The following is a 14,889-nucleotide window of genomic DNA, read 5'->3' on the forward strand; positions in this document are numbered from 1 at the left end:
GATCTTCCGTTCAGTCATTACGGTCATCATTTATCCGCTATTGTTAGCCGGTCAGGCGCTTTGAGCTTTCCAAGCATTCCGCCACTGAACACAGAGGGCCGCAAAATTGGGCTGCAAAATCAAACGTTATGAGTGGATTTTGCCGAGCATCCGATCCGAACTCTTCGCCACTGTGACAATTTCGACACAATGAAGTCCGTTTTATCTACCTTTAGCTGCAAGAACGATGTGCCTTTGTGTGTATATGTATGTGCTACTGCTGCTGCTACAATACACCGGGAACGGTGTCCATCCGTGCGTGCCGTGAGAATGGACGCGCAACAATAATTGGTTCGGGCAGGGCATTAAATTGTGCCACCTTTTCTGCACCAAAAAAACAACCCCTTCAATCGCAAAAGGTGCAATTCTAACACCGAGCGAAAGGGAGAAAATATACCTTTTGCCGGAAAGTTTTATTATCCTTTTGTAAGGGAGTTTTTTTTGCTGTACATTGCCAAGAGAAAAGATCGTTGAATCCCTTTTCGGCCCAGCGCCGTTAGTGGGGTACGCGCTCGCACAAACGGCCCTACAGCCTGCTGTGGTACCGGTAAGCTACCAGCATCATCGACCGTACACGACCATCCCCATAGAATGTAGCGAAATATTGTGCTAAATTGGCACCGTGGGTGGAAAGAAACAATAAAAACTCATCCAACAACCACCAACCACCATCCTCTATTCAACCATGAACCGTAGGGTCGATGTGCTGCTGCTGCTGCTGCTGACCCCGAGATAGTACGGTCGCTCCCTGCCAGTAAGCAATGTGTATTGTTTTTCTTTGCACACACTTTCTCCCTGCTTTCGCTGTGTGTGTGTGTGCTTCTAAAACGACCGAAACGGGCATGCCACTGGGGTCCCATATTCGCAGCATCCGCACACTAATCTTATAAACGAGACAGGTGCCTAGCAGCGGGACCTGGCCAGGTGAAATGCTCCTATCCATCGCACAATCACGGCAGCAAACTTTGCCCAGGCAACTGTTGGAGCAGAAGTGATGTGGTGGCCGTGCGCTTTCCCCCCCCCCCCCCCTCCTCACATACACTCTTGGCCTTAGTTTGGCGTTCTTGATGTGGGACGCGAACGTCCATTAGTAGGGGGTCCATCTTTCGGCACCGCGAATTGCGATCTGGGAGACTGCCACCCGGATGATGGTTTGCAGTGGCAGTGACCTCTCCTCTGCCGTCTTTTACCCAATTATCCTTAATGGAGGATATCAATTTTAATTAATATTCTTTTCGCAGGCTGATGCCAGGGGAACTCCGAGCTGTCAACCGCCTCGCTGTGTACAAACAGAGAATGTTACCAGCTCGATAAAAGAAAACAACGAAGCGCAATGTGGAAGTGAGCTGTATCCGGGTGCTGTATCGTAATTATGTGGTCATAACGGTGTACGTGTGTGCACGTGTGTGTGTGGGCGCAGTTTTCGGTGGGACATGGTATTGCATTTTTAATGCGACGGGTCACTTCGTGCAAATTAACTTCTATCAAGTGGAGTGGAGTGGATGAAGGAGAGTTTATTTTTTGTCGTGGGTTTTGGGTTGTTGGTTGAGGACTCTCGTTCAGTGTGTGTGGAAAGGCAGCAAGTGGCTTTATAATTATGCATCATACATTATTAATTGATATAAAACACACTCTGTGTGTGTGTGTGATATTGGGAGTATATTTTAAGGTACAACCTATTTACGGTTTAATTTATTAAGCACACGCTCGTAGGAAGAGAAGAGATGATGTGAGGTTTATATTTATGTTTATACAGGGCTTCTGTTGCCAACTCTTCATCGGGAGGCTTTCAATCTCATTTCAACATTGTCAATTGATTGTCAGATCATTCTAGTTACCATTGATACTCGGACTACCAATGCTACAGTGACGCCATATATGGAGCCCTTTTCGTTTTAAGTTCGTAGGGTGAAATTTCAGCCTATCAGCTGTTTGCATTGTATAGCAGTTTTCAAGCAGCTATCTAAATCGGTATAATATACAGGTTGACTTATCCCAAGGTGTATGAATTTAGAAGGCTGATTTTTATCGCTTCTGCTTCTGAGTGAAGATTTTAAGAATGTTTTGAGTATTCGTCAAGCCTCCAGAAAGCTTGTTTGAACAAAAGCTTTCGCCGATCCTGTCAAAAAGTGATATTCAAATTTGGTTATAAAAACATGTTATGCGACCACCTCGACTACATACACTTTGATTCTAGATTCCACCACGTGATATCTTTAATGCACCTTGGGATAAATGTAAACACCACCTTGATTTGCCATGATTTCGAGCAGGTACTAGAATCTGGGACGAACGAAGCTGGGACTATGTAGTACCTATATAGTCCCGGTACTCACATACGCCTCTGAGACATGGACACTGTCCAAATCTGACGAAACCCTCTTAGCCGCGTTCGAGAGGAAGATGCTCAGAAGGATACTTGGCCCCGTATGTGTGGAAGGACAATGGAGGAGCCACTATAATGACGACCTATACGAGATGTACGGCGACCTCACTGTCGTACAGCGTTATAAAGCTCACCAGGCTCCGGTGGGCTGGCCATGTTGCACGCGTTGAAAACGGACGACCCAGCCCGTAAAGTCTTTTTAGGCCGTCCACAAGGACAGAGGAGGCGTGGTAGGCCCAAATTGAGGTGGCAAGATGGCGTGGCGGCGTCCGCCATTAAGGCCGGGATAACGGACTGGCAGACGAAGGCGCGAGACCGTGAGCGGTTTCGGACACTCCTGAGGCAGGCCAAGACCGCAAAGCGGTTGTAGCGCTGGATAAGTAAGTAAAGTACTAGAATCTAATTCTAGCTTTGAGGCAGACTCCAACTGTCAAACTCCATACAAAAAACTGAATAGAATCGTGAAGGGCCCCTGTATTAGTGTTTAGTTTCAAGCCTGTATTCTAGCCGAAAAGGAAGCATTGATTGCGTCTGGCAGGCGAGAACACTATATAACAAGATGTCTAGTTGAATGTCTACTCTATTCTACGTCTATTTAAGTAGTATTTTTGTAATAATTGTACAAAATGACAATATTATTCGATTGTAAGATGCATAACTTCTCTGTTTTCGTACTGAAAATTGTAAAAAAAAAATCACGTAATTTTAGTTTTTAGGTGCTGGCGTACTGTTCCTTTTGGACCAGTTTCCCGCTTTAAATCCGTCCGAGTACCTCTTTAATCGAAAATATGGTTTTGCCTATAGTTGTTATTGTAGTTTCTACTAAAAATAAACACTGAGCATGGTGGAAACACGCCCAGCTGATAAAGTAGGTTAAAATAACATGCGGCCAACCATAAGGAATTGTCGAAAATACGTCGACGGCACCTCAACACTAATTTTAAACCTTATTATTTAATCATTCAATTGACGCTTTCCCAAACTCCCCTCCCCGCGCCTATTTAAACAAGCTCCTTCCAAAAACTAACCCCCTCCCCCCGCTCCACGTGTGTCTCTGTGCGTCATTGCCGTCAGTGGATAAAATTATCCCTAAAACCGCGGCATCCCTTTAGACCACGCCGCGGCACTTACCTTGGTCGTTCGGATCGAACTCGGCCTCCAGCTCCTCCTTGGTCGGTTCCCGCTCCGTCTGCTGGGCGTCCTGCTTCTGCTGACCCTCCGCACCGGTAACGCCGTCCCCTTGCTTCATCTCTCTGCGCACTTTGTGGCCACGGAACGCTGCCTGGATCTTTGTGGCTGCCGCCTCGACTGCGAAAGATGGCAAGAGATTTAGAGAGAGAGAAATAAGTAATGATTAAATATTGCCACTACGCCCTGCTTCACCGGGGAGGGAAGCAGAAGTTTCGGTTATCGTTGTCGAGGTGTGTGTAGGTTTGTATGTAAGAAAAGCACAAAAAATGCGCGACTTGATACGCTTGCAGGCATCCCATTTTGTGGAAATGGCCAAGCGAAAACAATTGTGCCGGAATGTGGCGTAAAATAAAGTAGTCCATTTAATGAGCTTCTCCACAACTGTGATAACAGCAAGAAGCGCTGGAACAACATTCTTCAGGCTTTATTGGCTTTCGCTTTTTCGCCTGTCCGTTTTTTGCTCACCAGAACGAACGGCAAGGACGAAAGAAGTTCCGCTGCGCTCGTGTTGGAAATAATGTTAAATGTTTGTCGTTTTGTTCCGCAGTAACAGTGGAGCTTATATTTTCGGCTGAGCCTGCGAAGATGCCTGCTGCAAGCTCAGCAGTATATATATTGATTGCTTCGTCTTAAGCTTTCCAAGACTTATTAATTTGCAAATACCGATACCGAAGGGCTTTGTTTCCCGGTACGCCAAAACCGGTGTTATTTCAGGCCACCGGTTGGTGATGTGTTATCTTTCACTTCACCTTTTACTGGGGCTGGTTTCCCGCCCAAAGGTAAAGACATTCCGGCCGCTTTTGTGACAAAACTTTTCAAATTAGAGAACAGTTCACAGAACGGTTCACCGCCCTCACGCTATCGGATTCGAGAGACTTTGCACACTCGCTCGTTGAGCGTCCGTGCCGAGAGGACCAGAGTTTCGATAGCAATAAATCATGCGAGTCCAAAATTTTCCCTCCCCCTTTGGTGGCTTGTGGTTTTTCATGCAGGCGGCGGGCCTCGCTGTTTGCTTTGCAAAGTCCCTTTTTCCGATACATTGGACGCGTAAACAAATAAATATTGAATGTGCATTCACATATTGCTCGGGCGTTTTGCTGGCTGGGCCCCGTGTCCGTAGTAAAGTTTGACCCGCTGAGCTGAGGTGCAAGTAGGCCGGGTTCACGTTTTCCAATGGGAATGAATGACTGTACTGCAAAGAAGAAAAACAAAACAGCACACGCACTGGAAGGGCAGCATTTCTGAGGATGTGTGGGTAAGGTCGGAAAGGTGTATAAATTATGATTTGTGTTGTTCGGGTGATCGTTATACCTTTACCCCCACACACATGTCTTTTCTGGGGCCAACCGTTCGTAGAGGACATATTTTCGCTCGTTACTTTCACCATTAGCGTCGTCAACTGGAGGGTGGGCGAACATGCCAGCAGTAGTAGGCTGTGCGTAATGGTTCTTCCCAGAACGGGGGAAACCTTTGCGGACCACGGCAAAGGGCAACGCGTTAGCAAGAGATGAGCATTGATGGCGCTTTGTTTCACATGCTTCATCATCCGGGAAAAAGGGAGCATTTTTCAATAATGCTCGGTGCTCGGTATTTTCAGCGTGTTAAAATGGCATTAGAGGCACGTAAAATTTGCCAATAAAGTGGGTTCTCGCCGTGTCTGTGTCATCTTGCTCGCACTGAAAAGTGCTATTAACATCACACATTTCCACCGAATGTGTCGGGGCCGGACGAGAACGGACGAGAAATGTCTCCCGGGAATAGGCCCCGGGAAGTTGGTGCCATTGTTGCTGCAGGCATCACGCTGGGCAGAATTATTACGTGTTAGCGCGCCCGGGCGTCTCGCGATCGTGTCTCGTGATCCCTTCGCGGTTGAACAAGCGTTTGCCGATGTGGGAGATACAGATTTAAAATGTTTAACACGTGAGGTGTTTGAGTGCGTGGTTGGGTGTGTGTGCGACATGATTAAATTTTCGCTGACAGGTAGTGGAAGTTGTGTGGCGTGTTGCTGCGCATGCAAAAGCTGCCCAGCTGGGGTTTACAAATTTTCCATTGTTTTCAGTCCGTAAATGTTTCAATACCAAGGGATGTTAAAATGACATAAAAGGGAGTTATTATGATTGAAATGACATGAATGGATGGTTTTTTTTGTTTGGCAGGACAGTTTATATTAATTTAGAACCTTCGAGATGCCTACGTGGTCCAATGGTGGTGTGCCAAGTGCTTGGACTTGTACGCGACTTGTTGTGTGTTCAAATCTGATCGGCACTGGAATCTTTTCGTAGTTTCTGGCAAGCATGTTCTGTGTTTACTGGGTTGTTAAGACTTGTGTTGGGTTTGATGATTCGAATCTCGAATCGAGTCTTCAAAGATTCATGAATATCTAAAGATTCATGAATATCTAAAGATTCACGAATCTCCAAGGATTTATGAATCACCAAGGATTTATGAATCTCGAAAGTTATATGAATCTTCAAAGATTCGTGAATCTAAAAGATTAATAAATCCATTAAAAAATCATATATCTCCAATCCGTGAAACTTTAGAGGTGTATGATTTACAAAATAGTTAATTTGCGCGATCTCACCAAACAACAACATCCCCAACATATTCAACAACATCTTAAACCCGTCGTGGCTTTAAGCCGCGCATGGACCATCTCCCCGTAGCAAAACAAACTATCCGGCTGCTTGGACTTGCCAAGAAGTCCCGAAATCCTGTATAGGCTATAGGATTTAGATTGTTGCTTCAAAAAGAAGAATAATGAGAAGCTCAAGCTATATTTTTTGGAGATGTATGAATCTCATGAATCATGAAAGGATTCATGAATCCCTAGAGATATGATTTTTCTGAAATACATGAATCTTTGGAAATTCGTCAGTCTTTTGAGATTCATCAATCTTTGGTGATTCGAGAATATTTGGAGATTCATGAATATTTGAGATTAATGAATCTTTGAGGTTCATGAATCTTTGAGATTCATGAATCATTGCAACCGGGATTCAGATTCATTGAATTATTTCAAAATTTCATTCAGATTCATGAATCTGAATCAGATCTACCCGGCACTAGTTAAGACGGTGTGTTACACCGCACTCTCTGGCATTAATCGAAACAAATACATTGGGCATGAAAAATGTGTGGAATGTGTGCTTACCATATTTGTGTATAAACTAATGAAATAATTCAAAAAGAAGAAAAACTTAAATATATATATATTCGTAAAACAATTGCCTCATTTGTATTAGTGACGTAGGCTTTTTATCAACCTTTAAAGCATTATTGAGCCTTAAAATGGCTTGTAATTCAATTTTGTATCACAATCTATGCCAGCAATGTGTGTTTCCATCTGGCAACACCCATTTCAGTCACGTTTGCGAGACAATCTCACTTTATCAACTAATTATTTGTCCCCCGATAGTTCGTTACGAGCTTTTAATATGCTTTGCTCCCATCGCTCCAATTATGATTGGCAAACTTGTGCAAAGCACCGGGGCAAAAACAAAAAAACTTTCACCGAAGTGCATTTAATGAATTCATCACTGGTTTCCAATTAAACACTCCCAACCGCTCTACTCAGGAAGCAGTTTGTGTGTGGGTGTGTGTGTGTGGGTGTATGGGAAAGCACTAATTACATTCATGTATGCTAATGAACGAAAATGAAGCATTCTTTTTTTTTTGTTGAGCACTGTTGTTTTTGCTCTTTCCAACTGACGGATTTGCACGGTTCAAACTGTTAGCAGGCGGTGCAAAATGGGTAGTAGCTGTTGGTAGCCGCTTCAATACGAGCCTTCCCCCCCCCCCTTTCCCCAATTAGATTCCAATCGGAAAGGCGGGGGGAGGGGGATGGCAACAGCATTGCAATTTTGTACCGAAAGCAAAGTGTTGCAACTACTCCACACACACGCCCACCAGACACGTAGTGCAAACTAGCTAGAAGGCTTGATTTGCATTTCAAATACTTCCTGCCTTCTATTGCACACACACATAAACACACACACACAGCCACACACAGAGCGTGATAGCGATGGTGGCGCACTCGCTGTATTTACGTGTACGGGATGAAATCATGGATCGAAATGCTAATCGACCCGCCATCCGGTAGCGTCACAATATTTGCACCAAGTTTGAAATTTGTTGCGAAAATGTGTTTCTATCTCTCTCCATCTGCTCTCTCTCTCTCGCTTGCTCTCTCAACCCACCCGTTAGTTGGGAAAGGAGCAAACTAACGTTATGCATTCTTTGCCTCATGTTGTGCTCTATTTCTCTGATCCTGCCAGTGCCGAAACTTTGCCCCGTGCTTGATCAGGTGTGACGCAAACGGTGTGTTAATATTTTTCTTTTTTTGTGGGGAGGGAGGGCATTGCCCACGGGGGGGTAAACCGGATAAGTAACGCAAGCGAAGCGAAGTTTTGATGGAATGCAGCAGCAGCAGCAGCAGAAAGCTTTTGCTGCTGTATCGCTGAGTGCGGACAAACGAGCAGACACACGGCGGGAGGGCGGTAAATTCAATAAAGAAAATTTCCGAATTTGTTTACCCCGGGCCCTCTCGCTGCGCTGCGGAGCGCGAAGATCATCCGGTACAAGCCGGTTTAAGCCTTCAAGCTTTCACAGTATCGTTGTGGTTGTGTTGTGGGGGTCTTGTTTTTTACCTCCCTTTCCATTTTTTACTGGCAAAAAGGTACAGCTCGTTACCTTTGCTGGTTGCTTTCAAAATTTCAAAAATCATCATGCTCCGCTTCAATTCCCCCTCTCCCTTTTTTTTGGCCGTTTTGCGAAATAAAGAACAGAGAAGCAAGGCAGCATTAAAAAAAAAGAGAAGAAACATTCTGAGATGTTGTTCGGGTCTGTCCCGCCGCGCACAAACAGTGCCTACTACGACCTGCCATCATCACCATAGCCGTACCATAAATGGTGTGTGGTAAAAGTTGCGTACGAAACTTTGTCGCTTGTTGTTGTTTTCTCAGTTGTGTGTTGTATTGTTGTTACTTTTTCCCTTTTAGATTGCTTTTTTTCTTGCTTTTCTGTGTGTGTGGTGCATGTACTTCGGAGGCCGTCCAGTTCCCGATGGAATGAGGTTTTGAGTGGGGTAAATTCATTCCACATGCGGGATTTTACGGGGTTCGCGGTATCTCGTACCAGCTCGCCGGTGATCCATAAAATATGATGCTGGAATCGGGACCTGGACCGGAAAAGCTTTGTCCCACCACCTGGCACACTGGTGGCTCAATCGATACACTGCGAACTGCCATCATGGAAAGGTAACACACACACACACACTCCAAAAACCCGGTGTTTTTACAATAGTTCATCCGGGTCAGCACGGGTTGGTTGATGGGTTGAGCGCTATTTTTAGTCACCATTATTTGACATCCATCCCGGGGCAAGGCAAGAGCATGGAGAATGGAGCAGAGCAGAAATAATTCGAAACATTAACAAAAAAAAACGCACACACACACACAGTGATCCATTTCTGTGTTTCGAGGTTGATGTCATGTTTTTTGTTGCTGCTGCTGCTGCTGCCACCGTTACTTTATTTCGACCATTTGTACACTAACGAGATGACCCAGATTAGCCTGCTTTTTGCAATCGATTGTATCCATCCCTCTCCCCAGGGTGCAAAGGGCTTTTCCGCGGAAAAGCGTTTGTTCGATCCCCGATCCAATCGATAGTGGTTTATATGGGTTGGCATATTAATAAATCTATACCACCGCTTTACCACCGCACAGTGACACAAATTGTGCTTGCGAAAGGGCGAACGCTCTGTGTTGAAAATAAATAAATTTATGACTGCTTGTAGCTCCATACCTCATACTTGTTACCCAAAAAAAAAAAAAAGAAGAACACTTTCAAAGGCATCACACTGCCCTAATGCTTTTCTTTAGGCTTATTTTGTTTTGTTGCTTGCTGCCCCGTTAGGGGTTGTGAAAAATCAAGATTAATCACGGGGCGCCACTACTAAAATCAAGCAAATGTGCTACTCATCATGGCCGTCTCGTCGTGTGCGCGTTCCTTCGCCACTTCGGGGCTCGCTTCAGCTTCTGCTGACCCTTTTTTTCGCTCTTATTTTTCCTTTTATTTTCCGCCCCTCCGCAGCAAACGGCAGCATCCCCATCTGAGGAGGCGTAATTTTTCATCTACAAATTTCTCACTTTGCCACGTCATCAGGTCTTCTTTTTTTCTTCGTTCTCTCTTCTTTTTTTGCTTTGTGTTGCCAGTGGTGGAAAGATGGGTCTGCTTGTGGATTTGGGCAGCCTTTTCGCTTGGGTACAACCTTCACGGTACACGGGCGTTTCGTCGAGATGTGTGAGCATAAATCATTCGCTTTCGCATAAAAGGTGGATTACGATGATTAAAATATGCTTTCGATAGGCTTAAGCTGCTTAAGCTTCATGGGAGGGATGTAGAAAGTGCTGTGATTTGAATGAAAATTCTTTTTATTTTAAAAGAAGAACCATTTTTTCTCTCGTGTTAAATGAGGATGTGATTTGAGTAAAATTAGCTTCACAAAAAGTGGAAAATTATATTTCGTTAAATAATAAATAAGCATTTCACATGCCTTCAAATTATTTCTTAATCTCTCGCCCTAAAATAGCCCTGCTAACGGTGGCAGCCTCGTTTTGAACCATAAATAACCGATGAGTATCGTCCACCCACCCAGTAGTAGTAGTACACCTTCAGGAGCTCACACAGAACGACCTGGCTGGGGGCCACGTCAGCATAGCAGCATAGCCACACACATTCACCGAATGCCGATTAGTTCGGAACGATTGAAAAAGAAAGCACATAAAACTAGTTCTAATGGTGATGGTGTGGCCCATCATGTTGGCTGGTCGGTTGGGTGGAAGAGCGCGTGGCAGCTCGCTTGTTAGCGTCTGGCCCCGCGGTGGTATTAAATTATCCACCCGGAAGGATATCGCAGCACCTGAAGGACGCTGATTATGTGACGTTGGAGGCCACGAACCCAACCCGCCAGTGTAGGTGGAACTAGGTGGTCGAAAAGCATGGTTCGTGCAGCTAACTGCTTTTCCTGACTACAGGGACAGGGCCTACAAACTGATGGACGTAAATAATCGAGCCCTGTCAAATGAATCCCGTTCGAATCCCGGCCAAAACGGCGTCCCAGGTGTGTGTATGTGTGTGTGTGTGTGTGTGTGTGTGTGTGTGTGTGTTGTATCAATAATTTTGTTTATTATTCGGGGGGGTTCGATTGCAGCACTGAAAGTAACTGCCTTACGTTGCTTCCTTTAAATCAATGTTGCCTATTCCTCTGCTCTATGCGACCATCGCCCTGCAGAAGGGAATTAAATTAAACCCCCAAAAGGACACGCCCAGCAATAAAAAAAGAGCGCTGGACGATCGACAGCGATGCATTGGTGTTTTTTTCTCTTCTGCTTCTTCAAGGTTGACTGAACCCAACCGAGGGAATGGGCTGCCTTTTTTGACCACCGGAAATTCGAGCTGTCGAATTTCTGTCAGATTATGTGTCTGAGGTGAAACGTGTCTGTGTTACGAGTTTCTTGTAGGGGGGTTCTTTTTTTTGTTTGGTGCGTGACGTGAATTTAGCTGGAGCCAAGCTGAAGGTCACTCTATAGATGGTATTGGTGCCAAGTTTGAAGATAAAGGCATACACATCTAAACATTCGTTCAAAATTGAATTTTGATACTAAGAAAGTAAGCGTTTTTTGTTGTTTTACTTCTATCTCCAATTCCTAACTTAGTATAAGAGTCTGGTAAGTGGAGCTAGAATTTTTGCTAGCCACCGGACAATTCTACGAACAGTAGAAGATCTTTATCGCGTACATACCCGGGGTTTGAAGCATGTTTGCGGGTTGAAATCGCTATCGCTTTCACAAAAGCTGTCCAAGTGTCGATAACGATAGCAAAAAAAAACGAAAAAAACTAAAAAATAAAAGAGGAAAAGGCGACAGATCCCGGCACCAATAGGGAGCTTTAGCCGCCTTTCTACCCGGGCCAGAAGTGCACTGGGATTTGTGGGCCTTGTGCCGGTGCTGGTGCGCTATTCGCTTTGGAACCTTTCTTTTTTTGTTGGCCCACACCCAAACAGCAACGAGCATGGAGAAGTTGGCACCAGCACGGGGACACACACACATACACACACACCGGCAGGCGGTCTGCAGATGGAACGTTTCACCAAAACCCCGGTTGCTTGTTGTTTGGTTGCTGTCCACGATTATCTTTCTTATTTACGATCGTATCGGAATCGTTCTCATTGGATCGAACGAAAGGGACAAAAACAGAGGGCGGGGGTAGGGCGCGTTTGGAGCAAAGGCCCGACAAGATGAACTGAGCGGAAATGCAGTGGAATTGAGAGGAAATAGTTTACTTTCTATTAGTGATAGGGCTTCCTTTTCCCCCGGGGTAAAAGGTTGGGCCCTCGAGAGGTGAGTTATGGGAGCTTCTTGGCTCCGAACGGTTCCGATTGTAGTTTTCGCTAGGGTGCGGCAAGGTTTCCTTTCTCTCTCTTCTATTTTTTCGCCAAATAAACTCTTCCCGTTTGTGCCATTGTTAGCGTTCTTTTGCCCTCCCCAATCCCTCCCATTTTGCAGGCTCGATTGAAGCACCGAAGCTGCCCGTGCTGCTTAAGTGCTATCTCTGTTTGAGCAACCAATAAAGCGAGTGTTTACTTTTCCAACCAGCCCGAAACCGAGCTGACGAGCCCGACCCGACACAAGAGTTATGTTCCTGTGCCAGTGCGCGACCAAGAGGTTCAAGGCTAACATAAATTTCGACCAATTGTTGTGCTGGAGCTGGGTGGAAAAAAGGTTTTTTTTCACCGTTTCCACGGTACGGTGACGCGATGGGTTCTTTTAATGGGGCTGGTTCCGGTGTAGGGCTTGTACCCGGAATTTAGGGAACAATTGCGCTTGCCGATGCAGCAGGAATGCTTGCGGAGTGTTTTGAGTGTTTTGAATTGTTGCTACGCGAGAGAGAGAGAGAGAGGTAACTCAAGATAACTCAAGTGTGTTGAAACTCTCCTCTCTTCATCTTTAACTCTCTAGCTCCATCTTTGCGGGACAGATTTATAGTTATTTACATTACTTGCAGTCAGTCTAAAGATTGTAAAACACATTCATTCCCAGATGGAGAAACTCCATCGCCAGTTACCTGAGTGTTTTTGGGGGAATAAAAGTTTGCCCAAACCATTTGTCATGTGGCTGTGAATTATGGGTCCTCCTAACGCATCTACACATCTACGAATGGAACTCGGGCTGGAACAATTTACATCTTTTCACTGCCTGGATTTATAACACCCCCCCCCCCCCCCCGTGCAGCGAGGTACAGCGAGATACAGTTTCTGTGACAGTCAGGACGTGTCCTTAATTGAGAGCAATATTTTCACTTACGCAAGAGTTTGGTGTGTGCCAAAGTTGTAGCCGGAGCTGTTTGGGTGAAAGTTTTCCAATTTTCAACGCCGCCCTTGACCCAATGGGGACAAAGCTACCAGAGTACCTGACAGTCGTCTAGCAGGCGGGGAGGTTTGGATTAAATTCAAACGAACGCACGAGCACGATACTGATTTTTATCTGTCCGACGAAAGAAGTAAAGCTTTCATGTACGAGCTAATAAGAATGGCATCGGTGGTGGGAATGGTGGGATAGGTGGGCACAATCTTGCACGCCACGTTAAACTTTGCGACAAGCTCAGCACTAATCACAGCGTCTGTGTGTGTGTGTGTGTGTGTGCTTGTGGAGAGTTAAAAGAACAGGTGACATGGATAACATATAAATCACGCAGAGTAATGGTGCTCGGATGGACCACATGCACACGGACTGGACAAAAGCGTGAGTGAGGAAACGTGTGTGTGTGTGTGTTTTATCATGTCTCTTCCCAAGAGCCCACACAGCACGACATATCCTCCTTCCAGTTTGTGTGGTAAGAACTTTCCGGGAATGGGAATGTCCTTCTTGCATCCATCCCCCTCGAGTGACGAACAGCAGCAGCCAGGGTGCTGATCGAAACATCGTCAGCGCATCGTGCGGTCAGGCACACTGCGCTACAAATCGCCCGAACGCTCCTGGTGCTGCTACTGCTTCTGCTGCCATCTGAATCAGGTCACAAGGATAATTCACACCGAACACACACACTGGCTGGGGCTCGGCTCGGTGCCGATGTGCATGTTATTTGTTCATGTGTGCTCATCTGCTGGCACCGCTGGATGCTACTGGGATAGCAGCAGTGGCAGCGGTGGTTGCAATCGTGTTCTATTCCCCGAACACCGGATGCGGAATAATGCCACGTGCGTGTGCTCGCTGACCTGACTGGGTCGCAGTCCGAGGAACCGAACCGGACTTCCACGTTCCTCCCAGGCCTTTTTTTTATTTCTTCTTCTGTGTACTTTTGTTGATTTTTCTCACGAACTCAGGTATGCGACTGGCACGTGCACGTTGTGAGAATGAATGCTGTTTGATATTTCGATGCGTCTGTGCGGCTGTGTGGCGGGAGAATGGCAGTTCAGCTTTTTTCAAATTGGAAAACTTCCATTACGGCGATCGCTGCCATCTGGAGCGTGGAGCCAGGCGCATCTCTCCGGTGCTTGTTTACTGAACTGAAGTTCGTTTTGCTTTACGCATCACGGAAGCAATGCAAACATTGGTGTGCATAGAAAGGGGGAGGTCACAATCAACACGCGCTCGAAAGGGTATTAAAATAGTCTAAATATAATGCCATACCGGGCAGACAACGGTAGGGAATGATATTAATATTAGATTGAAAATGTGTTTATGGTGCATTTTATTTTAAAATTTGTATTGATTCACAGTTGTCTGCAAACAATTTGTTGAGCAAGTAGTAGGTTTGAGTTATAATGATTATACTTATGTGCAGAATTGAGGGGGTTTCGATGTCTATACGTTTTTTATATAGATTTTGACATTTAGTACTTGTCAATTATGTTAGCTCACTATACCCAAGCATAAGCAGTTTACAAAGTAAAAGCCACGAAAACATTACAGTGTAATATAAATATTAGAGGAGTGCTCTACCCAACTCAGCATCGTAAGCGTAATTTGTAGAAAATCTCATTCAAACAGTCCCAGTAGTTTACCGAGTGACGGTCCAAGAAACGATTGATAGAAGTTCACAAACCAGTGCTACAAAATGTCATGAGTATCACGAGATTTTCACCAACGAAAACAATGAACATATCCGTGGTAGCTTGATGTTTATTGCTGTTACTCAATAAAAGTGGGTCATGACATATCGAACACGACGTGCGAGTGCTTAAGTAAAACCAGATACTCTGACTGTCAAGC

General features: G+C 45.3%; 1 protein-coding gene across 1 annotated transcript in view; it reads right to left on the minus strand.

Annotated features, from left to right (window-relative positions):
• The window catches only part of LOC1270676 (neuromodulin), a 79,134-nt gene that overhangs the window by 19,264 nt on the left and 44,981 nt on the right, over positions 1–14,889 (minus strand). Inside the window, exon 2 of the mRNA XM_061660998.1 lies at positions 3,557–3,733. Within this exon, the coding sequence (XP_061516982.1) occupies positions 3,557–3,733 (177 nt within the window). The remainder of the gene's footprint in view (positions 1–3,556; positions 3,734–14,889) is intronic.

The sequence above is a fragment of the Anopheles gambiae genome, chromosome 3 (genome assembly GCF_943734735.2).
Source record: "Anopheles gambiae chromosome 3, idAnoGambNW_F1_1, whole genome shotgun sequence".
NCBI lineage: Eukaryota > Metazoa > Arthropoda > Insecta > Diptera > Culicidae > Anopheles > Anopheles gambiae.